The 27,540-nt window shown below is 38.4% G+C and overlaps 1 protein-coding gene across 1 annotated transcript in view; it reads left to right on the plus strand.

Moving 5' to 3' along the window:
* LRP1 (LDL receptor protein 1) overlaps window positions 1-27,540 on the plus strand; it is a 744,558-nt gene that overhangs the window by 666,965 nt on the left and 50,053 nt on the right. The window contains exons 71-73 of the mRNA XM_068228249.1: window positions 13,029-13,260; window positions 13,650-13,889; window positions 17,153-17,338. Coding sequence (XP_068084350.1) covers window positions 13,029-13,260; window positions 13,650-13,889; window positions 17,153-17,338 — 658 coding nt within the window. The remainder of the gene's footprint in view (window positions 1-13,028; window positions 13,261-13,649; window positions 13,890-17,152; window positions 17,339-27,540) is intronic.

Genomic DNA, 27,540 nt, shown 5'->3' on the forward strand with positions numbered 1-27,540 from the left:
TGAATGTTCTCTTTGGAATTCTCTCTCGTGGCATTCTCATCATGTGTCCAAACCATTTTAGCTTTGCTATATCAATCTCTTCTTGAAGTTTACACACTCCCACGCTTCTCCTTATTTCCTCATTTCATATTCTATCTCGTCTTGTATTTCCCTGTATGGTCCTGAAGAACCTCATTTCAGCTGCTTGTATCTTACTTTGGTTCTGCTTAGTTAATGTTAGTTGCTGAGGCATAGGTCAGTATAGGTTTATAATAAGATGATTATAAAACCTTCTTGCACTTCATTGGCACATCTTTTGTTCCATACAATGTCTCTCACACACTGGCGGAAACTTGTGGACTGCTGTATTCTTAAATCAGTTTCTCCATCCAAATTTCCATCTTGTGACATCATGCTGCCTAAATATTTAAAATTCTTCACTACTTCAAGAGGTTCATTTCCTATTCTTATCTCTCCCCTGAAATTTCTGTTACCTCTCGTCATGATCAAAGTCTTGCTTTTCGCAGTACTAATCTTTATTCCAAAATTTATTTATCTCCTCATTCCATAAATCAACTTGTGTCTGTACTTCCTCTTCATTATCTCCCCAAACTACAATGTCATCAGCAAAGAGCATAGACTTAACTTGCTCGTCCATCATCTTCTCCTTGATATTATATAGAATTCTATCCATGATGATGAAGAGTACCCGTAAGGGGGACAATACACTTCCCTGTCTTAAGCCTGTCTCAACTCTGAACCATTCAGTTTGACCCAATTTGGTTCTAATACAGCTTTTGCAATTTTGATACAATGCTATTACCATCTGCATTGTTTCATTCCCAATCTGTGCCTCTGTCAATGTTTCCATACCAAATTCCTAGGGACACTGTCATATGTCTTTTCAATATCTAGAAATGTTACTACCATGTCTTTTCCATATTCCCAATACCTTTCCATCATTTGATATAATGTAAATATTGGGTCTAATGTGGACCTGCCTCTTCTGAATCCATACTAGGATCTTAGCTGTATGAGGTATCAGTGTCACTCCTCTGTAATTTTCACATTGCTTCCTGTCTCCTTTCTTGAAAATGTTGTAATGACCCCTTTCATCCACGCTTTTGGAACAGTCTTTTCTCTCTATATCACTCTGAAGAGTCTATATAACCACTGTAGACCAACTGCTTCTGCTGCTATTATCATTTCTGTGGTGACCTCGTCACTTCCAACTGCCTTTTCCCTTTGCGAAAATCAAATGATCGTAAACATGTCTCTCGGTCATGGCCATCCACCAACGGCTTCTTATTTTAGATGACCACCAGCCATAAGACATAGCCAGCATGGTTGCTAGGTAACACTGCATGACCACTGATCCATACCTGACATTGCAGCCGCAAGAGTTTTACTGTACTTCTGTCACTCCTTTTGTGATGCTAACTTTCATAATGCATATTTTCAGATGACCACCAGCCGTGAGACATATTTATGTCAAAACAGGCAGGCTAGATAACTCGTCTTCCATGAAGGAATGCACGCGTAACGTGCAGGATGAATTCCTTTGTCATTCACAGAAGCATAATGGGCGTGACGAGTTCCTTCATCATTCGCGGAAGCATAATGGGTGTGATGAGGTAACTGTTTGCCCACATCAAAATAATGGGCGTGACAAATTAACTCTTTTTCAGTCAAAATATATTCCCCACTACAAATGTATGTTTCTCCATGGAAACTCCCTGGTTAATTGGTTAAATGGTCTAACTTGAGTTATAGTGAAATAGCAACAGCACACAGTCAATGATCATCAACAGAGGGTGTGGTGGCACAGAAATGATGAAGACAGTGTGGCCATCACTATATTCATACTGCTGCACAGATGTTGTAGTCACCGGGCGAGTTGGCTGTGCGGTTAGAGTCGCGCAGCAGTGTGCTTGCATCCAGGAGATAGTGGGTTTGAATTCCACTGTCCACAGCCCTGAAAATAGTTTCACATGTTTTCCCAGGCAAATTTTGGGGCTGTACCTTAATTAAGGCTATGGTTACTTCCTTCCCACTCCTAGGCCTTCCCTATCCCGTTGTCGCCATAAGACCTATCTGTGTCGGTGCGACGTAAAGCAAAAAGAAAAAAGTTGTAGTCCCTAAAGGAGATCAGTGGGTACATGGACAATGAGCAATTGTCAATGAGCACAATAGTAGTCACTTTGTTCTCGTTAATACAGACAATAAACCATGAATGCACACTCAACTGAAATAGTCAACGGAGAATGCGAGCACAGTATCAAAACGCATGTACAGTAAGTTACACTGGATAGGTATCATTTGCTAGATTAATGTGCCGAACGGATACTGTTCATGAGCGTCATTACACCACTGTAGTGTTAAGTCTTATAATTAGTTTACAATGTTCATTACAGTATTTTATAAGGTTCAAAATATGACTAAAATTATTTACATTAAGTAATGCTGCAGCTTCACCTTGCTTACACTGTATAATAGGTTAATTTGTCTGAGGTGCACTCTTTTCATTCACTGAGGTGAAGGGTCACTAACAAGCAAGGATAGTCTTAAAAAAGACTAAATATATTGACTAAATACATTTTCATAAGATGCTACCAATTTAGTATAGTTCAATCACACATCTGGTGCACATTGTGAACACACAATCACAGGAGGAATTCCAGTAATGAACCAGACCAAGACAAGAGAAGTAGGACAGAAGAGTATGAATCATACAGCAGATTGTGACTATAACCTACCAAGTTACATACGTGCCAATACCGGTTTGTTGTTTGTCCAACCCTTATCCCATTTCTCTACGGGGTTGGGTATGAGGTGAGGTGAATCTGTCGTGGTAGTTTTTTATGACTGGATGCTCTTCCTGATGTCAATCTCATGAGGGGAGTTAATGAGATGAAATTAATGACATGATATATGATAGTAGGAAGGGAGAGGGTGAAACCCAGTGCAGGCACATAAGCTACTCCTGCCGAATAGCATCAAGAGGTCTGCTCAAGGCTTAATGTCCTCATCCGATGGACGAATCACCATAAACAGCATCATATGCCCTCACTCCATATAAGCACTGCGGAGAGGTTTGGAATTTAATCCAGGCTTTTGGCACGCAGTCTAGTGATTAGAAATTGTATACCACCACCTCCGCTACCCTGTCGGTCAACATTCTGATGGTGAAATTTTTTTCGACCAACGGGACTCGAACCGGCTAACCACGGTGTCAGACCGTTTAGACTTCAATACCTTCACAATCATGGCCACCAAGCAGGCTACATGCCAATACAGGTTATCAATTATGTGGAATAACGATGACATGAGCCTGTTGCCATTTCTTGATGGATGCACTACTTTTGCATCTGTCTATTGGCACAGGGCAGAGCAAAATATAACTCTCCTGAAGTCCCAGTCTCATCTGTGGCTGAGACAATATGGAAACTACTGGGGTATGGGTGGCGCTAAGTAATGACATTGAGAGCATGTTTGTTATGAAAGGTGTTACTCATAGGTTAAGTCATGCTGCCATAGCACTTTGTAGCCCATTGAGGAAAGGAATGGCAAACTACCTCACTCCTCGTCTTGCCTAGTACGCCTCATTTTAGCGTTGCCATCGGTTCTTGCAGTTTCCTTATGACAGCGTAACCTTTGATGGTGCTATTTGAGGATCCAACCAGCCTCTGGGCTGATGACCTGACAGACACAATGATGATGTACACGGCAATGATAAGATGACCACAACCTGTTCCAATATGGAAATACTGTAAAAACGAAGAACGTTCATTCACAAGGCAGTCAGCATTCCTTCCCAGAGACAAGAAGCAAGAGAGCAAGCTCACATGCACATAACCCTAACCGCATAATGAATATATGAACACGAAGCATTAAAGATGGTTTTTGGATGTGTTCCTTCTGGAACGGGTAGCTACTGCACGGATGGTAGGAACAGTACTGTCACTACTGTCCCATTTATTTCATTTCACGTTTAGCAGATGTGCTAAACATGAAGCATCCTTGTGACACACAAGTTCCATGTATGACCTTACTTTGTGCTTTCAGCCATCCACCAGAAGAGAAATTTAATTTTCATAATACAGCAACAATACAACCAGACTCAAAACCACCAACAAAAGAGGAAATCAAAGAAATCATAAAGGTACTAAAAAATAATAAAGCCCCTTGGGAAGATAATATAGTAGCTGAATTGTGGAAATACTCTAGTGACAATATAATACAATGTTTAACAGGAATTGAAGAAATCTGGACAACAGGCACTTCACCAACAGGATGGACATCAACATTAATACATCCACTACACAAAAAGGGGAATATATAAGGCCCTAACAACTATAGGGGAATTTCCCTTTTACTAATTAGATATAAGATTTTGTCCAAGGCACTCTTAAAAAGAGCTGAAGAAATACTATACCCACAATTAGGAGAGTATCAAGCAGGATTTAGTAACGGAAGGTCATGTTCAGAACAAATTTTAAATCTAAAGAACATAATAGCTATGAGAAAGATCAGAAACTCTAAATTTGTAATCACTTTTGTAGACTTTAAAAAGGCCTATGATTCAAATGATTAAAGTAACATTAACAAACACAACATCCAAAGTAAAAGTTTTGGGAGAACTCTCAAAACCATTTGAATTAAGATCAGGTGTACGATAGGGAGATGGTTTGTCACCTCTACTGTTCAACTGTGCATTAGGGAAGGTAGTTCAAGAATGGAGGAAAGCCATCAATACTAAAGTTGTTCAACTAGGAAGAAATCCATATAAAATCATTACAGATTGTTTAGTTTTCGCAGATGACATGGTGTTAATTATAGAAACAAGCGGCCAAAATAGGTTTGCGTAGTTTTCGCAGATGACATGGTGTTAATTATAGAAACAAGCGGCCAAAATAGGTTTGCAAATATCATTTGAAAAAACAAAGTTCATGAGAAACATCATTAATGCCCCCCAAAGTATCACAATTAACAATAACATAATATCTCAGACAGATTACTATAAATGCCTGGGAGAATGGATAACAAACACAAAAGAAAAGGTAGCTATTGATATAAAAGTAAACAAAATGGAAAGGATATTTCATATGACAAAAAGTATATACAATAAGAAATCTCTATCCTGGAACTTGAAGTTAAGACATTATCGAACAGTGGCCCAGCCAGAAATTTTATATGCAGAGCAAACTTAAACTTAAAAGAATTGGGGATCTTGAAAAATTAGAAAAATTAGAAAGAAGAATTTTGAGAAAAATACTGTGACCTATAAGAAACAACGACGCTGAATTTAGACTATGATCAAACAGAGAGCTGTATTTAAAAGTTGAAAAACTGACAACTGAATGAAAAAAAGAAGACTCCAGTTTGTTGGACACATTTATAGAATGACTAACAATATACTAACTAAACAAATCTTCAACTTATCGAAAAGGATATGAAAAGCGCTGCAATTAAAATAGATACGATAGAAAACAGAACATGAAAGGCAGGATTTCAGGAGAGAAAAAGATTAATTGGAAGAAAATGGACTCGAGAGGAAAAGGAACAACATTCTCAGAAAATGAAGGAAGTTTGGAAACAAAGAAAGTTAAATGCAATGGAAAGTAACCAAAGTTGATTTATCGTACTCTCAAAAGGGTTATTAGAAGAAGAAGAAGAAGAAGAAGAAGAAGAAGAAGAAGAAGAAGAAGAAGAAGAAGTTTGACACCTCTTCTTGTTTTAAACCACTGAGATCTTCCATCTTCTACTTGCACACTACTTTCACAACCACCTTACAGCATCTGAACTTTTTAAATTAGTGTTTCTGGGATGTTATGTTTTTGTAAACTTTCCCATATTTTTCCTCTCTTCACCCTGTCATATGCTTTTTTCAAAGCCAAAACACTGTTATCAACTCCTTTCCTTTTTCCCAAAATTTTTCCATTAGCTGCCTGAGAGAAAAAATTAGGTCTGTGGTTCCTCTATTTCTTCTAAATCAATGTTATTCCTCTTCAAATTGATCTGCCACTATTTCTCTCAGTCTGTGTTCTATAATCTTCTCTGTTATCTTAAGGCAGTGTGACAAAAGGGTGATGCCTCTACAATTGGTGCACTTCCTTCTACTTCCTTTCTTCCAGTCATCTCGCGACGTGTTCTCTTTCCATATAACTCGTAGTGTTTGATGTAGCTACTGTATTCCAGGGATTCCAGCTGCCTTAATCATGTCTGCTGTTAGTTCATCTACTCCTGCTGACTTTCCAGCTTTTCATTTTTTCAGGGCATTTTCTGTCTCTTTCCAAGTAATTAGAGGTTGTTCCTTCTGTAATTCATTGGTGACTTTCGTAACTTGTTCTTTTTCACACTCCCTATGCACTAATTTTTAAAAATAACTCTTCATCTCTTCTCTGATTCCTACCATGTCTCTGATAATGATCCCGTCCTCTGTTTCAATAGCTTGATTTCTTCCCTATTTGATGTTTTACTTTTCATTAACCCGTATAACATTTTCTGATTTCCTTCATTATCTTCCTCGATTCTTTGGGTGAACATTTCCCAGCTCTTTTCCTTTTCTTCTTTCACTACTCTTTTTTACCTGGAGTTTCTTATTCCTGTATTCTCGTTCCAGTCTTCCTACTTTTTCATCGTCCTTTGGTACAATCCCTGACCCTGATCATGTTTCTCAACAACTTTGTTTTTCTTTGCTATGTTTCTTTCTTTAATTGTATCCTTTACTCTAACATTCCACCAACTTGTTTCTTTCTCCTTGACTTTACCTTTCATTTTACCACATACCTTTATAGCACAGTTAACTATTGTTGTTCTAAGTGCATTCCACTCTTCATCAACACTACCTGTTTCATATTTTGGCACTTTAGTCACTATCAAATTTTGAAAATCCCTCTTGATTTCATTTTTCAGTTTCCATTCTTTAATCTTTGGCAATATCTTTACTGCAGGTGTAACTTTAATGGTGCAATTTAGATCCACTACTAGAAGTCTGTGGTTGCTATCCAAGCTTTCACTTGGGATAACTTTCATATCCCTGGCTTTTTCTCCAATTACTTTATCAGTTATCACATAATCAACAGCTGTCTTTGATTTCCCATCCCAGCCATATCTGATAATCTTATGGCTATCCCATTTTTTGAAGAGTATATCTTTTATTAAAAGATTGTTTCTTACACTCAAATTTAAAATATATTTGCCCTCTACATTTCTTGTTCCATATCCAAAAGGGCCCATCACCAACTCCTACCCAGATCTATTGGCCCCAACTTGGGCATTCAGATCGCCAATTATCATAACACTGTCTTCTCGCATTTGATCTTCCAGATCATCCAGTAACTCGATTTTCTCATCATCACTGCATCCTTGCTGAGGAGCGTACACTTGGACTATTGTAAAACTATTCTTCCCTAACTTTACTTTGGCTTTCATTATTCTATCAATTACAAAGGTAACATCTGTGACGTGTGACATCTTTGTGGAGTACCAAACCTATTCTATTTTATACTTCCTTTCTATTACCATGCCAGTACAGTTTGTAACCTCCTCTTAATAATTTTGAATTTGTCCCTTTCCATTTTGTCTCGCTCAGTCTCAGTATATGAATCTTCCTTCTTTCCATCATATCTACAATCTCTTCGCTCTTGCCTTCCAGAGTTATCACATTTAGAGTTCCTATTCTCAGTTTATGTTTGTATTTTAGTCCAATCTGAGTATTTTTTCTTTTATTGATATTATTACTTCCTGCATTCCTAGGATTATCTTCAGACTCTGGAGGGTTGTCATTTGTTCAAAGGGTACATGGAGTTTGGCCTTAATTTGGTTTATTCTTCCAATTCCTCCATCTGAAGCTCATTCTTAGATTGAAAATAACACTCTTCTGCTGACTTGCTAAGCCCAATACATCAGAGGATTTTCTTTCAGGGTTTACTCCCTTAACCTTTGAGGATCCCTCCTCTTCCCATCAGGCAATGGGTTCCGTCTGTACTATCCCCAGATGGATGGGTTGCCTCCTCCATCATTTTAGTTGTATTGAAAACTTTCATTTTATGCTTTTACTGCCGTTAAGATCTTTGCACGTATCCCTGTGCACAGAGCCCATGTTATACCTCATGGGACTGGGTCCCCAACAGAACTTGGCCGCTACCGTATCTTCGACTACAATACTTTTGCCCACCCCTACGGCATGGATGCACCTGACAAGATTTATCCATGTAGACACAGATCATCTCTGACATCTCATGGACTGGGTTAAGGAGGCTGTCTGATGTCAGATGTTTAATTATTAGTGTCCCCAAACATTGACTCCATCTCAGATACTTTCTTTTCTTTATTCTGTATTTGGGATGGCAGAAGTTCCTTGCTTATACCCTGTCAGAAAACATGAATGAGATCAAATAAAGAGTTTGGAATGCATGGTTTCTAGAATCATTTGATTTCCTTGTGGTCTGTAGCATCTTTTGTTCCCCTAAGTTCAGTGAAAGTTAGGCATCTGTGGGACTCAGAATATTTTTAACATCATATTGAATAGCAGGTGTTAAAACTTGTGCACTCCTTTTGTCAAGTTGAACTCAACGTTGAAGTATTAGCTGTCCACTCCAGTGCAGAGTTTCTTCTCAACATGGACACAGCTTGTAACTTAATCATTTCTGTGTAGACTATGCTGTGATTATATTTTTGTTGAGCCACCTAACATAAGATAACATATGAGAACACTTTTTCCTGGTTTATGATAGTTTACAGGTATCCTAGTTGCTAGGCAACTTTCATCCTTGAACATTAAAGAGAATTTGTTATGACATGGTTTGTTTGTAAACATGGCTATGCCTTTGTCTACTGTCAGGGAATTTGTTATTCTACTACAGTTAGAGAGTGATAGTGATTTTGATGAAACAACTACTGACTTCAATAATTTGAGTGTACAATACAGTATTACCCCTCTTTTACACTTTTCAAGGGACCAAAGAATACTGGTGTAAAAGGGGGGAAAGTGTAAATCATGGGAAACAACTTGTACAGGTATATATAAAAATGCTCTGGAAAAGGAGGTAAAATGTTACACAAGTGCATATTATTAATTTATAGAGTATTTCAGTCTCAATCGATTTACTGTACTTACCTCAAATAAAGGTCCATGTAAGTTAATTATTGTGCTGTATTAACTGTTGACTAAACTGCCTTTGTAATTCTCCTCATCCTTTGCCCAGAAGAAGGTTACCAGTAGGTGGTTAAAAATTTGTGTAATATATTCTTTTAACATACAGTAGTTACTTTCTTAGAATGGCTATAGAATGATCTGAGATGCAATATTTTCTCAGACTGAAACATTTTAATTGCTACTATTATACCTGTATTTACAACATTAACATAAATTTATTCCAGATGGAAAACTACACAATCACTGCTTCCTACCAAAATAGTCCAGAATCGATCTCTGTTTACACTTCTTATTTCTTATGACCTCTATTTGTTTTTCAAATTCATAAAGGTTATGAAAATTATTTTCACCCCCCTCTACAGATGACAGATACCTGCATAGAACATCCACTGTTGCATCAACACTGATAGGCATTACTTCATTGTCTTCCTCTGCTTCATCACTGTCACTGGTGGGAGACTCTGCTGCTGTTTGCTCAGCAACCAACTTCTCCACACTTCTTTCCTCTGCAGTGATCACAAAATTATCTACCAGGAGAAAAACTTCAGTAATGCAGTCTGACTGCAACATTCTCCATATATCAGGTAGCAGGCCTCCTCCTCCTCCTCCTTCTTCTTCTTCTCTTCTTCTTCTTCTTCTTCTTCTTCTTCTTCTTCTTCTTCTTCTTCGTCTTCTTCTTCTTGCAGCTGTGATTTGGGATAATTCCTGAAAAATCCTGCTTTCAAGAAACAATTTGAGATGGTAGTCTGCTTCACGGCTTTCCAAGACTTGGCAATGAAGTGAAGTGCATCCAGGATTGAAACTTTAAATGATGATGGATCCTTTCCAGCATCCGTAAGGAATAAAATTTGCTGCGCCAGGTTCTTCCTATAAAGTGACTTAAAAGGAGTAAATAACCCCTAAATCCATAGGTTGTAGCTAGCTTGTGCAGTTAGCAGGCAGAAATTTTAACTGCACATTCCTCAAATTAACATCCACGCGATGTGCAGGACAACAGTCAATGAAAAGAAGGATTCTCCTATTTTGCACACCCATTTTTGAATCCAGAGCAATTAAATGCTGTCAGAAAAGATTTGAGGTCATCCAAGCGTTATGAGTGGCATCGTAGGCAGTAGGTAATGATCGCATATTCTTGAAGCAACAAGGCTTTTTAGATTTCCCTATAACGTAGTGGTGGAGCTTCTCAGAATCATCAGCATTGGCTCTCAACATCACTGTGAGCATCATCTTGCTGTGTTTCCCACCATGGCATTTATCTCCTTTGAATGCCAAAGTCTTGCTGGGCAACACACTGAAAAACAATCCAGTTTCATCTAAAGATGTTCATGGGTTCGTAATCCTTGGTCAGCTCGTGCAATTTTCTATCGATCCATTCTTCCATAGGTTCATCACTAACTGCATTAGATTCCCCACAAATTGTTTTATAGGTTAGGTTATAGCTTTTCTTAAATCGGTCGATCCACCCATTGGGCGCGCTGAAATTTTCAGTGCCAAGAATGTTTGCCACTTTAAGTGCCTTTTTCCTAAGAGCACACCATCAGTTGGAATGCCTGCAGCTCTGGAAGTTTCAAACCAACTTTTACAATTTTTTCCATTTTCTCGTATTTGCAGCAGGCGCGGTTCTGCCTTTAGGTCACATGGTCACGTGCCCCTCCACCGATTAAAACTATTATAAAAATCAGAGAAACATTATGCACAATTACTGTCACGACCACCTTCAGTGAGTTCAAGAGGCTATGATTCACCATGGTTGTTCTTGTTCTAGCAGCCCTGGACTAAACTAGGCAACATAGTAAAGGTCTAATCCTGGATGGGACCGACTCATTCTTATACCTGAACATTATCCCCTCATTCTGCGAACTGTGAGGGGTGAAGGGGGTAATGGCAAATTCCATTGACCCGGTCACAGTATTTCTACGACGTAACACTTCAGCGCTGGTTCGTATTTTGAACTTACTTCTCCTACAGCCTACTAGATAGCACCCAGCTACACTTTCTTGTCGGCATATTTATTATTAACGCGCGCAAAGGTAGTGTTTGTAGCAAACCTGTGCTTACCTTGTACGTCTGTTAGATTAATCGTGTCCATCGGTGTCGATGTTCATTGTAAGTCTGAAAAGTGTGTGAAGATTAGTGTGATGTATTTGAGTGTATTCCTCTGCGAGCATAAGTGTTTTTAAAATGAATCAAGTGAGCTACTTACAAACAACATCTCTTAATTACGAAAACAGATTATTAGCTAAAGAAATGGGCCGACCAAGACCAGAGCTTAGCATAAATCGTGCAAAGATAAAAATAGAACCTACAATCGCAGTTTCATATACAAGAAATAAGAAGGTAGATGATAGATAGATATTTATTTCATTAATTAATTACAACGAGCCAAAGGCTCATACAGAGGAATTGTACAATGAATAATATATTCAATGGCGGATTAATTTAATTGATTTAATTAATTCCTAGTGTTCCTAATTCATTGAATGTGCCCCACCCATTTCTATCACCACGAGCCGCCACTGATTTGCAGTATGACTCACTTGATGTAATGCTTCCTCTGTTTTTCACAATTGTATTCGGTGTGGATACAGGAAGCTGCAGTTAGCGTGCTAATGAAAAACGTGCTCTGCAGTACGAATCAACCTTTTCTAATATTCAAACTTTCTCATCCATAGTGTTTCTTTCCTTTTTTTTGCCATTACTAGCAGAAAAACAATAAAGCAATAACAAAGAAGGATTCATAAATACACACGATGGGAAAGGAAGATTGCAGCAATTCACTTTGACCGCTCGACTCTCACAACAAGAACAAAAAATGTAACAAATAACAAAAATTAATGTGACGAATCAGCAACAACTTTAACAACTCAAACAACAAACGCAAGTGTAAAACCATAACTGTGAAATAATAAACTCTTGGGCAAGACAAACACTGAATCACCTGATAACGTCGCCTTCTTGTGGCTTATACTGTACTTAGCAATAAAGCAAACACCTGATATCTTCTTCTTCTTCTTCCTCTTCTTCTTCTTCTTCTTCTTCTTCTTCTTCTTCTTCTTCTTCTTCTTCTTCTCCTTTGCAGTTTTGTTGGGCTCTGCATTTTGCCATTACCTAGATACTGTATGTATGGTGTTATACATGTTTTTGATTTTTATTGGGTGTTTGTTTATTTGCATTCAAAAGTCATAGGATTATGATGGAAAGTTTGTGCGTATGTGAGATTTAGAGAGTTAATTCAACTCGTCGGATTTGAAAATAAGGTTTAGGATATTGTGGAAAACACCCGATATCAAAGAATGCGCCACGTTGGTTAAGCGGAAGTTCAATACTGAGAGTTCTAAGAGTTATTATAGACCATGGTTGTTTGATTTGGTCGTCATGCCTTGGTTACTCAAAGCGTTTTAGGTTAGTTGCGACGCCATTTTATCTCGAAACATAAAATGTTGCAGACGTAAATTTGAGGATTTTAATATATTGTGAGCATAGGAAATCTCAGGGGACCAACAAAAAATGTTGTAAAAGACGGGAAAACGTAAAAGCTGGGAATGTAAATGCGGGGTAATACTGTATTTATGTGAAAGTGAAAGTAGTGAGACAGACAGTAGTAATGCTCTTCAGTACCCTTAGTGCCAATGGAAATATAATTATCCTGATTTACTTGAGTTCCCATATAATGGCTCATTTTGAGTTGTGGTTGTAAATAGTTTTCATGGAATATAATTAGATTTGCTAGAATGTTTTATGTTGTTTGCTTCCTACAGTTTTCCATGCTGCAGAAATGAAATAGGAGTTGAGCGGAAAGCATCGAGTAGAGATAATGGAGTTAAGTATAGTTTGGCTATATATTTACTTTTCATAATTTGATTTCTAATTCGTATGCATGTTTATTTAGGTAACTGTACTGCAGATACCAAAACCTTGAAGTGTACATGTCTGCCAAGATTCTCTGGGCGCCGGTGTGAGGTGGACCTTTGTCCATGTGATTGCCCACCAAACAATCCTCTTTGTGAGTGTCCACCTCAGCCATCCAAGGATTGCAGCACAAACTCTGTGGAACAGTGCCGACCTGACAAGTGTGCTAATGGTGGCATTTGTGTTATGGTGAAAGGAGAACCATTGTGCAGGTAGTCATTTCAATCTCAAATAAAGCATTATTATCTTTGTTCCTCATAAGTATAATTTTGTCGATAATCATTTCACAAGAGATTTCTTTGTGTAGGCAAATGTTAATTAATGTCTTGATTCAATCATTTCTAAAAGCTATACCTCCTGTATACCATCTTTGATTTTAATTTTTCTTCTAATGGTTGATACAATTGTTTGTTTGCTTGTTAATCCTTGACAAGACTTTGAGATAAATATGAATATGATTTTCAAATTTATTTAAAAGGATGAAGTTGATACATTTCCCAGTTACCTGTTGTCTTTCTCTGTCTTAATTTCTCATATAATATCATTGTAAATACATGCATTTGTCCTTGGTTTTATTAACACTTTGATTATTATATGATAGATGTACCAGTCAATATGGTGGAAAAGAGTGCAACATATTCTATGGCGAGAGCAATCCGTGTGACAAGTTTTGTAACAATGGTGGAGTGTGCAGACTACAGGACAGACAGACACCTACTTGTCGATGTCTCCCGGGATGGACAGGACCACAGTGTGAAGAGAGATCCTCTTGTAGACAGTTCTGTTTCAATGGTGGGACATGTATTGAGTCCCCTGATGCCAGTTTTAAGTCAGCTTGCAAGTAAGTTCAATGATAGTTTCCTGTGCTATTTTTTCTTTGTTTTACCTTTATTTAAATACCATCCCTAATTTCCATCTCCATAGCATCCATAGCATAACGGTTAGTTATTAGCTGCTGCCCTAGGAGGTCTGGGTTTGTTTCCCGATACAGTCCGAGATTTTAGAATGACAAGAGTGGTTTAAAAGGTACATGTAACTAACCTCTGTTGGGGTGTACCTAAAAAGAGAAAAGCTGCACCCCCATGGGACAAGGAGACAAATTTACTTTTACTTTACCATCCTTAACAGTTGTATGGAATATGGAGAAGAGATTCTTTAGAGGAGCAAGTGATGGTGTATTTTTCTTTGTTTCTTTAGAATTATTAGTTTTAATCCTCAGTCCATAACGTAGTATGTTGTAGCTTTCCAAAAACACAGTCTGGTATGTTTTTCATCTCACTCAATGTAGCATTGACTCTGTTTAAATTATGTTTATATCTTGGCTTCTGTTTATAGTTTTTACCCCACAAATCACCTTCCGGATCATCATCATCATCATCAGCAGCAGCAGCAGCAGCATAGTCATCATCATCATCATCATCATCATCATCATATTATTATTATTATTATTATTATTATTATTATTATTATTATTATTATTAGAGAGGAGGGTAGGAGAGATGGTGGTAAGCAGTTTCTAATCACTAGATTGCATGTCGAAAGCCTGGATTTAGTTCCAAACCTCTCCTCACTGTTCATATCTAATGAGGGCATATCACACAGCTGATGGAGATTTGTCTGTTGGGCGGGGACATTTTGCCTTCAGCAGACCCCTTGGTGCTAAATAGGAAGAGTAAGCTGTATGTCAGCACCAGATTTCACCCTCTCTCTTCCTACTGCCATATATCATGTCATTCATTTCATCTCATCAACTCCTCTGATGAGGTTGACGTCATGAAGGGCGTCCAATCATAAAAACTCTGTATGAAGTTTCATCTCGCTACATGCCAGACCCTGTAGAAAAACAGAACAAGGGTTAGACAATGTTATTGTTTTTTTTTTTTTTTTTTTTTTTTTTTTTTAAAACCTTCTATGCTGTAATAGAAATGAAAACTGCCATTAAGTTCAATGCTGAAATATCGAAAGTATTACATAAGGATTTACTCACCAATGTAGCAAGCTGTATACTATCTAATAAAAGAACTGCACTACAATTCTAAACTGCACTAAGGCATATCCTAATTACAACAGGTTAACTTAAAAAATAGTACTGAAGTTAAAAGTATATACTTGAATTTTAAAGAGATTATTATTTGTTTTGTTGAGTGAAAGTAGAACGAATGACCGGTTTGAGCAAAAAGTGGATTAAGACAAGGAAGTGCTCTGTCACCTTTGCTCTTCATTGTAGTAATGGTCGAGCTAATGACAAAAGTGGCAAGGAAAATTGGGGAAGAAAAATGAAAGTGATGATGTTTGCAGATGTCTTGTTAGTCTGGGGAGGAGAGGAAGAGGATATCTACGAACAGCTAAATGTATGGGAAGTTCAGGTGGAACGATATGGAATGAAAGAGCGAGATAGTGCTTACAACTAGAAAGAAGAAGAGACCTACGAGAGGGATAATGCTTGGAGAGGAACAATCTGGGATGTATCATAGAGGAAAGTGGAAGAAATGATATGGAAATAAGAGCATAGAAGACAAGCAGGAGCATTCCTGAAAAATGTCAGAAGCCTGGTTAGGAGCAAGGATGTCCCTCAGAAAAGCAAAAGAGTTATACTCAGGACATACTGAATACCTGCTTTGATGTATGCAGCAGAAACTTGGGTATGAGGCAGAGAGTCGTGACTTGGATACCGGCAAGTGAAGTGAAATTTCTGAGAAATAGGATAGGAGTGACGGTGGTGGTTGTTATTTTAAGAGGAGCTATAACTAGGCAACCATCCTCTATATAACACTAATCAGAGAGAGAAAAAATGGGAGGGATCCGACACTTCAAAAAATGAAGGTATCGGTGAAAAGAAGACGAGGGCCACGAAGGGCGTGAAAATGAAAGACTCCCTGGGCCTCGAGTATTGTAATACCGTCAGGGTCAGAAAAGAACAAGAGTTGACCAAGGGAGATCGGATAGGATAGATGAAAGTGAGGAGCCTGGGACAAGTAAGTGGACGCAATGCCAGGACTCAGCTCAGGGCCACGTGGTCGCCAAACCACGCTCCCAAGTCGAGATCCCTGGGGCCCCTTTTAGTCGCCTTTATGACAGGCAGGGGGTATCGTGGGTGTTATTCTACCGCCCCCACCCACAGGAAAGAGGGATCTAGACTTAGATGGTATGGACACGTTAAGAGAATGACAGAGGAAAGGATACAGAGTAGGATGCACGAAATGGAGATAACAGGAAAACGACCAAGAGACAGGTGGATAAAAGGAGTGGAAGAGTGTGTACAGGGAAGAGGAGAGGACTGGGCAAGAGTGACAAGGGAGAAGTGGTGGGAAGACAAGAGGAGATAGAGAGGGTTATGTTCCTACCAGACCTGGCCATCAGCTGGAAACTTTATATGATGATGATGATGATGGTTATTTGTTTTCTGCCTATGAACTAATGGAAATTAAAACTGCCATAAATTGCTGAAATATCGGAAGTACAAGGGAAGACGTCTGAAACACTGATTTAATAATGTTCCTCAAAACTATGCCAGGGACTTGAGCTATCAATATCGAAATATACAAACCAGCTGATTTACTCTGCTACCTGTTTCTATTACGTTCAGTGATGAGCATCTTTCGCACCTGCAATGAACAAAACTGTTGAAACTCCAGACAGTATGCTCATATTTCATAAGAGAAGTGTTTTATGGGATGTGAATGATTTTCTTGTAAATTTAATCTTTGATCATACTCACGAAAATATAGATCAGGGTCTCTTTGTTGCTAGATTTAACCTCTTCATGTCCTTCATATCAGTGTCTCTTGTGTCTTCCTACCATTGAATCACTCGTGGCATCTTTCCTCATACCTCATAAAATGTTTAATATCTGCCAGCCAGTTTTGAATCGTTTGCTGCAAGAATAAAATATTTCAGCCATGTTTCAGATGCTGTTGGTTATCTTCAGTATGTTTAACATATAGAATGATAGTTTGCTTGTCAGTGGATAAAGAGGGCCTGTATATGACATCATATAATCAAGGCAATAATGCTCATAATAAGAGTAGTGACAGTATTTTCAAATTGAACTTACTTACATATTCTGCAATTATAGGATTGTCCTAATGATGTTCATTGTTTCAGGTGTCTTCCTGAGTTCACCGGATTACGTTGCCAGACACCTGTGCAGGATATTAACCTGGCGCCTCAGATGTCTGACCAAGATGATAGTTCAACTATCATTACAATTGTTGCAGTCATCTTGTCATTGCTGCTGTTACTAATAGCTGGTTCCCTACTGGCATATTGCATTGTACGGCATCGACGGAGGTAAAAATTTCACTAAAAAGTAAAATACACATATCTCCTAAGCATGTTTTCAAAAGGTGATCAACATTCATGAATTAAAATCGAGGTTTCCCATGGCAAAATTGCATCAGAATGTTATCGTGGATTACGTGAAGCCTGTGGCGAGAATGCATTACTGTGCAAAATGATTGCATCATGAGTCAAGGCGTTTCATGCAGATTGGAAAGAGACCGCAGATTTGCACCGCACAGGTCAGCTGCCTATTCCTCAAAATCAGATTGACATCGTGAGCAGTTTCGTTTCCGTAGACCATTGATGGACTGTCCGGGAATTATTCATAGAGGTTGGTTTTAGTCATCAAAATGGTGTGGCATATAGAGTAGAAGTCCGCTATAGCGAGTACGGCATATAACGAGAACTCCGTTATAGCGGCAACATTTTTCTGTCCCTTCAAAATTCCTATATTAAACTGTGTATCGTCCTTCGGTTACAGCGAGAACCCTATCACTGGCGTATCCGTTATTACGAGCGATTAAGCGCGCGCGCGATTTTTCCGTTACCGATATTTATGCACCCCAGCGATGATATTGCGTGCGATCGATTACCTTCGGCATAGTTTCCTCGCTATGTGCACTAGCGATTTCTCTCGTCGACATTCGAAGGCGATGTCGGAGTCAATTAGTAATATCCGTTAACAGTTGTTCCGTAAAGAAAATTCGAAATGAAAGAGAACATATTTTCATAATAAATGCGTAAATAACGTGTCCGATAATGGTTGTTAACATAAAATCAGCTTCATGGTCCGTATCGCACTTCAATAGATTCACAATTAAGTATTTAATTTATTTTCCACCTAGTCGATACAATGATTGCTTAAGGCAAAATATATAAAAATTATTTATAAAAATTAATTATAAAAATTAAATTAATTAATTAAATTAATTATAAAAATTAAAATTATAAGGACACTTCCTCTAAAGCATTACTTTGTCAATTTTATATATTTTTCATCTAAACAGTGTTATGTGGCTGAAGATGTTGATAATATACGAAACATGTACCACTTTTGACCATTAAAAATTGCCTTAAGCAATCATTGTATCGACTAGGTGGAAAATAAATTAAATACTTAATTGTGAATGGTTGTTAACTCGTTAAAATTAAGGCTGACTAAACGACCGCTTAATTTTGAGGCTAAATACTGCAATTAAGTAAGAATGGGATACACCTTGAGATATGGCAGAGTGCTTAATTGATTTCAGAGGTTGGTTTATATTTTGTCCTGTCTGGTTAAATTACGGAAAGGCTAATATGAAAATTTATAGCGAGAAAGGTATAGTTTCTCTACCGGCGCTTGAAGTGTGTTTTCATCATACATATAGTATGGTTAAGTTAGGATACGTGACGCTGTTTGAATAAGAAAACTGAAACGTTTGCAACAAAATGCTATCGATCATCTTCGGTACGGTATAGTTTTCTCACTTTGTGCATTTGCGAGCTCTCTCGTTGACATTCAAAGGCGATGTTGGAGTTTATTAGTAATACCCATTGACTGATGTTCTCAAAAAAAAGTCGAAATGAAAGAGAAAAACACGTTTTCGTAATAAATGCGTAAATAACGTGGCCGATAGCAGTTGTTAACTCGTTAAAAATGTAACTTCTGCAAACTTATTGTAATACTGAACAGATAAACGTTGACTCAACTAAGTGAAAATAACAAGGATAATGGGCGCCACCTGCAAAACAATTGCAGGAATATTTAATTGTGTAGAGCAACGAGCCACTCTCTCTCTCAAGGCGACGGTCATCAGGCTGACGAGGCTCCAGACTTGCTTTGTAACCTTACCTGTTTGCTATATAACCCCTGAAATTAAATTTGGGTAACATGCCAGGTTCAGCCTTACTCCACTGACAAAAGACTCACTTAAAGTTTGATTCTATGACTTTACTCCCAGAATAAGAACTAATATGTGACAAACACCAAAAAATAAACACTTATGCAACCCACTTAGTGCTTGCTGTTTACATAGAGCTAATATACACAATACCACCCAACAAAATCATCTCTTCACGAGATTTACTCGTTTGCCGTCTTACAAAGGCAAATTACACATCATTAAAATCTTCAATAAACATAGAACATCGAATAAGAACTAATATGTGACAAACACCAACAAAATAAACACTTATGCAACCCACTTAGTGCTTGCTGTTTACATAGAGCTAATATACACAATACCACCCAACAAAATCATCTCTTCACGAGATTTACTCGTTTGCTGTCTTACAAAGGCAAATTACACATCATTAAAATCTTCAATAAACATAGAACATCATTATACTTTTAACATACCTCCAGGTAAGAGCCCCTTCGCACTCCACTGTTACCGTGAATTCTAATCTGGTAGAGAAAAGTACGACGACTATTTCTCTACATATGGATGCAACCTTCTTAAGACGAGCATCCCTAACCTTATTTACACTTCTTCGTCGACGTCTTGAATTCTTTCCAATTGCTGGCTGGACAGAAAGTGTTACATCTCCAGAGGCAAGCAAATAGCAAAATTCTTCATCAACTGAAGCTGCATACTCGGGTGACAAGTTCCAAACAAACACTTTCTTTTACAGAAAGTCCACTGCAAAGCCGGTAAGTCGTTGAGATTATACCATGTTCACTCCGTAACTGCGCAAACTGCGCAAATATGTCGCTCCCGCAGACCAGTACAAATGAGAAACACACAGTATCAGCATCAGAGTCAGAAACAGAATGAGAATCAGAATCAGAATGCCTCGCCGCACACGCGTACCCACTTATATATCCTTGCTACACGTGGTAATCGCGTCCTGAAAAGTTTAGTGGTAGCAACGCTCACACCGGCACTTCTTCCCGCGTCACTCTGTCAACACAAACCTCGCTCAAAACAAAGCCCTCGCATTGGCTATCGAGTATATGATGTGACATAGACCGTCCACTCATGTATGTCCACATTGATTCACTCCAATTCTTCAACCGATACAACCTGCCGTACCCCGTGTTTTCAAGCCACCTGTTGCAACACATCCAACTGACTTCAACCGTCCTTCCCGATATAGTCGCAGTTTTCCCGGTTGCACAATCCTTACGGCTAGGCCATATTTACAGACTCTTACCCAAACGGAAATTTATACAAAATATAATGATGAACATATGCAATGTTCCCTAACTATACATTCTTCTTATAATATTACGTTTTATACATGGTAAATAAACAAAATTACATGATTTTAACCTTGCAAAAATATACGAAAATTTCCTAACCTAAAACTCGGGGATCGTACATACGTACGGTTACAATACCTCCCCTTGATTTGTGAAGATTATATACAATACATCTGAGCAAATCACAGTCTTTTCAGTACAGCAGCCTACACAGCCTGTCAAAGTCACTTAGGATTTAAAGAAAATTCACATATTCTTCTTAACATACACAAAACATCTGAACTTACAATACTTCACCTTACATACCTCTTAAGATTGTGAATATTGTGTGTACCAATCATGTCACCTTTGTTATACAACAGGTGATAAGCACATTTGCCAACTCTCTTACCTACTGTGTAAGGTCCCTGATACAATTGAAAAAACTTATGAATTTCTTTGTTGTCTGCAGATGAAATGTGTGGAACCTTTAGTAACACCTCCTCCCCTACTTCAAAACTATCTCCATGATGCCTCCCCTGCTGCATCATTCTCCTATCAGCTGCCTTCCTTAAATTCTGCCTCGCTAAATCAATCACCTTTGAAGATACCATTTCTGCTGAGGGTAGATCTACCCTGGTTGCCAATCTCACACAAAAACTCTCTTCCCATTCTTTCACACACAACTTACACAGACTTACATTCGGAACACATATACATTTCACAATCCAAACATCCCTCCTGTTCTGAAAACACACCACAATCGCACCTCTTTCATCAATACTCTTCCACACTTCAATGAAATCATTCGTACGATCTTCAGCATCAGATATTCCACTCAACATACGTTTGAATCGACCTCCTGTTCTCTCATACACATTGTCACTCTCAATTTCTTTGAACTTTTTCCAAATACCAACAAGCTTTCCAACACAATTACTCCTCATAAAATCTTCAAACCCTGAATCCCCATAATATTCACAACCACTCTTATGATTCTCATTATGCACAAAATGTGACCTAACCTCCACTTCACAAAGAATTTCACCCACAGCATCGACAGTTTTCCTCCACTCATCCTTATCGGACATACCAGCTTCAATCACCTCAATCTCATTCACACAACCCTTCTCACACTTTCCTTCACTCACACTCTCTCTCTTCCTGAAATCACTACTATCACTGAACTCGAGATCCCGACCATTACTACTAAATTCTCCCACTTCCATCGCTGTTCCCACTCGCACATCATTCATGCCATCAACACTGTTGCTCTTGACCCTCTTAACGGAAGTTTCATTAATCTCAAAATCATCACTACTCAGACACATTATCGACGTAACATTAATCTCCTCAATTACACCATCCTCTACAACATGATATGTCTTCCTCAAAGACTCCTCCTCCACAAAATAATCTTCATCACCTTTACAACTAACTTCCTTTTCAATTTCTGCAACTTCCCAAAGAGCATCAATTACCACAGTGTTATCACCATCAATTTTAGCACATAGTAGGTCCTCCGACAAATCCTCCTCCTTTTCTTCACACCCCTTACCCCCAAAATCTCTCAAATCATCACCTTCCCTCCCTACATTATCAATTCCTTTCTCCACACTACTACCCCAATCATTAGCTGCCGTGCAATGCTTATCAATTAAATTACTTACCTCCTCCCCTACATTACTAATTTTATCACTTAATTCCTTCCCCTGATTACTAATTTGACTACTTAAATTATTCACTTGATCAATCAATTTGACCAACTGCTCCAATACTAACTTCATAAACTCATTATTACCCCCCATGCTACTTTGATTTTGATCACTACCTTCCCCTTCACCCCCCATTACAATTCCATACACTTTTTCCATAGACATATTATCACTCTGAAAACTACTTTCATCAAACTTTGTGTGCTTGTGCCACAACTGCTCTCCTCATCATTAACTGACATACTTCCTTTATGCACCTTTCTCCATCTCAGATTCATTACACTACTATTACTCTTACTATTATTCATATTCCACTGATAAAACATAGAACTCAAAACATGACAACACCGATACATAACTCCTAACACAAGCTCACTAAAACACTGGACCAAATGTGCCTACCAAGGTCATATAGCAAGTCTGGATATCATTCTGCCTCACGTTGGCGGCGCCAATTGTAACTTCTGCAAACTTATTGTAATACTGAACAGATAAACGTTGACTCAACTAAGTGAAAATAACAAGGATAATGGGCGCCACCTGCAAAACAATTGCAGGAATATTTAATTGTGTAGAGCAACGAGCCACTCTCTCTCTCAAGGCGACGGTCATCAGGCTGACGAGGCTCGAGACTTGCTTTGTAACCTTACCTGTTTGCTATATAACCCCTGAAATTAAATTTGGGTAACATGCCAGGTTCAGCCTTACTCCACTGACAAAAGACTCACTTAAAGTTTGATTCTATGACTTTACTCCCAGAATAAGAACTAATATGTGACAAACACCAAAAAATAAACACTTATGCAACCCACTTAGTGCTTGCTGTTTACATAGAGCTAATATACACAATACCACCCAACAAAATCATCTCTTCACGAGATTTACTCGTTTGCCGTCTTACAAAGGCAAATTACACATCATTAAAATCTTCAATAAACATAGAACATCGAATAAGAACTAATATGTGACAAACACCAACAAAATAAACACTTATGCAACCCACTTAGTGCTTGCTGTTTACATAGAGCTAATATACACAATACCACCCAACAAAATCATCTCTTCACGAGATTTACTCGTTTGCCGTCTTACAAAGGCAAATTACACATCATTAAAATCTTCAATAAACATAGAACATCATTATACTTTTAACATACCTCCAGGTAAGAGCCCCTTCGCACTCCACTGTTACCGTGAATTCTAATCTGGTAGAGAAAAGTACGACGACTATTTCTCTACATATGGATGCAACCTTCTTAAGACGAGCATCCCTAACCTTATTTACACTTCTTCGTCGACGTCTTGAATTCTTTCCAATTGCTGGCTGGACAGAAAGTGTTACATCTCCAGAGGCAAGCAAATAGCAAAATTCTTCATCAACTGAAGCTGCATACTCGGGTGACAAGTTCCAAACAAACACTTTCTTTTACAGAAAGTCCACTGCAAAGCCGGTAAGTCGTTGAGATTATACCATGTTCACTCCGTAACTGCGCAAACTGCGCAAATATGTCGCTCCCGCAGACCAGTACAAATGAGAAACACACAGTATCAGCATCAGAGTCAGAAACAGAATGAGAATCAGAATCAGAATGCCTCGCCGCACACGCGTACCCACTTATATATCCTTGCTACACGTGGTAATCGCGTCCTGAAAAGTTTAGTGGTAGCAACGCTCACACCGGCACTTCTTCCCGCGTCACTCTGTCAACACAAACCTCGCTCAAAACAAAGCCCTCGCATTGGCTATCGAGTATATGATGTGACATAGACCGTCCACTCATGTATGTCCACATTGATTCACTCCAATTCTTCAACCGATACAACCTGCCGTACCCCGTGTTTTCAAGTCACCTGTTGCAACACATCCAACTGACTTCAACCGTCCTTCCCGATATAGTCGCAGTTTTCCCGGTTGCACAATCCTTACGGCTAGGCCATATTTACAGACTCTTACCCAAACGGAAATTTATACAAAATATAATGATGAACATATGCAATGTTCCCTAACTATACATTCTTCTTATAATATTACGTTTTATACATGGTAAATAAACAAAATTACATGATTTTAACCTTACAAAAATATACGAAAATTTCCTAACCTAAAACTCGGGGATCGTACATACGTACGGTTACAAAAATAAAGACTGAAGTAAACGATATCTTAATTTTAATGTTATATACGGAAATTAAGTAAGAATGTGATACACCTCAAGATATGGCAGAGTACATCACTGATTTCAGAGGATATTTCATATCTTCTCGCGTCTAGTTACGGCTATTTACATGTAAAATTTTCGCGAGGAGGTTATTTCTCTACATGTGTTTCAAATATGTTTTCATGATAGGCTATATATACGGTTAGGTTAGGTGACGCTGTTTGAAGAAGAAAGCTGAGGTGTTTGCCACAGAAATCCTGTAGTGATACCGCATTTCTCCGAATCCAAGACTTTTTTCCTCAGAATCTCATGCGAAAACTGAAGGGTTGTTGCATTCGCGGCCTAACAGTAAGTTAATGGATACCACTGGCAACTACCGCGGTAACCACGCTGCTTCTTTTCACACGGGCATAGAACTCGTTGACAATAAACGACCGCCTCTTTACTACACATCGCTAGCCGCGACAACTGGTTGTACAGAGCCTGTGTGTTTCTCAAATCTGCAGAATGGCATCAAAGCATGCGACCCTTCAAATTCTTAGAAAAACCATGGCTACTCAGTGGCAGAGTCATAACGCGTCTATTGTACTTATTACATAAAATAAACTTCATTATAAAGCCCGTATTGTCGTGAGTATACGTTGAAGGTTAGGTCAAATGTTCCACCTTTACAATACTAAGATTCTTTATTAATTAAATATTTACATGATTTTTAATTATATCGGGACATGTTTCGTCTACCTTGTAGACATCATCAGCCATAAAAACTTTTGAGAAAAAGCTACAAGGACAAGGACAAAGTAACACATTAAAATAATTCAGATAACCGAATATGTCATTTAAAATGGTGAAGAATTCAGAACTGTTTTGAGCACAGCACTTAAGAATACCGTTGACATTAAAATTAAAATTGTCCACATGGGATGATACAGTAAAAACTTGCGTTAAAATTCTTCCTTTTTGTGTGATGTGTTCATATATAATATTCTGTTATGTCGTGAAGGCTTGATAATGAATTGCTCAATGTTCATTCCAATAGGATAATAACGATGTATAAGAAATCCAGCGAGCATATGTTAAAGCCGTCTTATTGGTGTAGTATTGGCATTTCCTGTTGAGAAGTTAGGTGGAAAATTTGAACGTGATGACGTAATGTGGAATGTGCAGTAGAGGGCCGTTCTCGCCTGTCTGACAGCGACTAGTTCAGTGTGGAAGCCTGTGGTTGACTGAGAGCGAACTACGGAGGTCGTGTGTGAAGGGAGCCGCCATGGCACACGACCTCCGTAGTTCGCTCTCAGTCAACCACAGGCTTCCACACTGAACTAGTCGCTGTCAGACAGGCGAGAACGTCCTCTACTGCACATTCCACATTACGTCATCACGTTCAAATTTTCCACCTAACTTCTCAACAGGAAATGCCAATACTACACCAATAAGACGGCTTTAACATATGCTCGCTGGATTTCTCATACATCGTTATTATCCTATTGGAATGAACATTGTGCAATTCATTATCAAGCCTTCACGACATAACAGAATATTATATATTAACACATCACACAAAAAGGAAGAATTTTAACGCAAGTTTTTACTGTATCATCCCATGTGGACAATTTTAATTTTAATGTCAACGGTATTCTTAAGTGCTGTGCTCAAAACAGTTCTGAATTCTTCACCATTTTAAATGACATATTCGGTTATCCGAATTATTTTAATGTGTTACTTTGTCCTTGTCCTTTTAGCTTTTTCTCAAAAGTTTTTATGGCTGATGATGTCTACAAGGTAGACGAAACATGTCCCGATATAATTAAAAATCATGTAAATATTTAGTTAATAAAGAATCTTAGTATTGTAAAGGTGGAACATTTGACCTAACCTTCAACGTCTAATTTACTTGACGCTTAGTAAAATTAAGGTTTATAGACAGCAGGAATATTTTCGTGATGGATAGCCGTATTGTAAAGATACGTGGGAAAGGTATTGCCGGCAAATTTTCAACGGGTTCTAGTCGATATTATGATGCCAATTATAAGTTTATTAAACACTCGGAAATGTAGAATAATTGTGCAGCCGCAAGAAAATACGACATAGGCCTAACTAAAGCCAATATTTGGCGTTAGCGTGAAGACAAAGAGCTAAAAAAATGCGTACTGTACAAAAAATGCATTCAGTGGTCCGCAACAAGGACGCTTTAAAGAAGTCGAAGATGAAATTGTGAGGTATGTACACGAAAAACGCAAGGGCGGAATGGCCATACCGTGGCGCAATAAACTCGTTCGTTGACTTTCAACATTCGCGATTAGGCCAATACAACGCTAGCCGCTGAATTTGGCCAAACCCGACAAGCGAGACGTGCATGTAGCGGCAGCCGGTTATATCTGACGCTGCGTAAAAGTAACAGTTTTATAGACAGCAAGATGGATCGTTGTATTGTAGAGACGCATGGAATAGGTATTGCCAGAAAATTTTCAACGAGTCCTCTTCAGTAATATGAAGTTAACAGTCCTTAAACCCGCGGAAATAAAGAATAATTGTGTAGCCACCAAAAATAAAGAAATACAGCGCGACGAAAGTCAATTTTCGGCGCCTAAAAATAGTCTAAAAATACGTAGGCCTACTGTACAACAAGGCATTCATATGATTTTGCGAACTTCTTTTTGATCCTGATTTAAACTTTTTGAAGGAAAAAGTGGGGTTCATCTTGGATTCGGAGATATACGGTACTATATTTTTTTTCAGAATGAAATTAAACATACACTTTCACGTAGTATCGGATTACGAAACAAACAAGTAAGCCATAGTGTGGATATCATCTACGGAAACGCAAGTTTTGACAAACTGATTGCCGTTTCATACCGATTTTAAAGTGCATGAAGGGTTTTCCGACTTTTATACAAAAATTGGATATAGCGACAATCCGTTATAGTGAGTAAATTTTTTGCTGTTATGAATTCTCGCTATAACGGACTTTTACTGTACTGACGAAATGTCTTAAGATGAGGAAAATTGCGTTTCGTTGGGTTCACATCAACTCACCGACGTACATAAATGGCACTGGTATGCACTGGTTGGTATTCACCTGGACAGATACCGCGACGAAGGAGACGCATTTCTGCGGCGTATTGTCGCCATTGATGAGGCGTGGCCACAAGCCTACGAGCCTGAATTAAA

This window comes from Anabrus simplex, chromosome 6 (genome assembly GCF_040414725.1).
Source record: "Anabrus simplex isolate iqAnaSimp1 chromosome 6, ASM4041472v1, whole genome shotgun sequence".
Classification (NCBI taxonomy): Eukaryota; Metazoa; Arthropoda; class Insecta; order Orthoptera; family Tettigoniidae; genus Anabrus; species Anabrus simplex.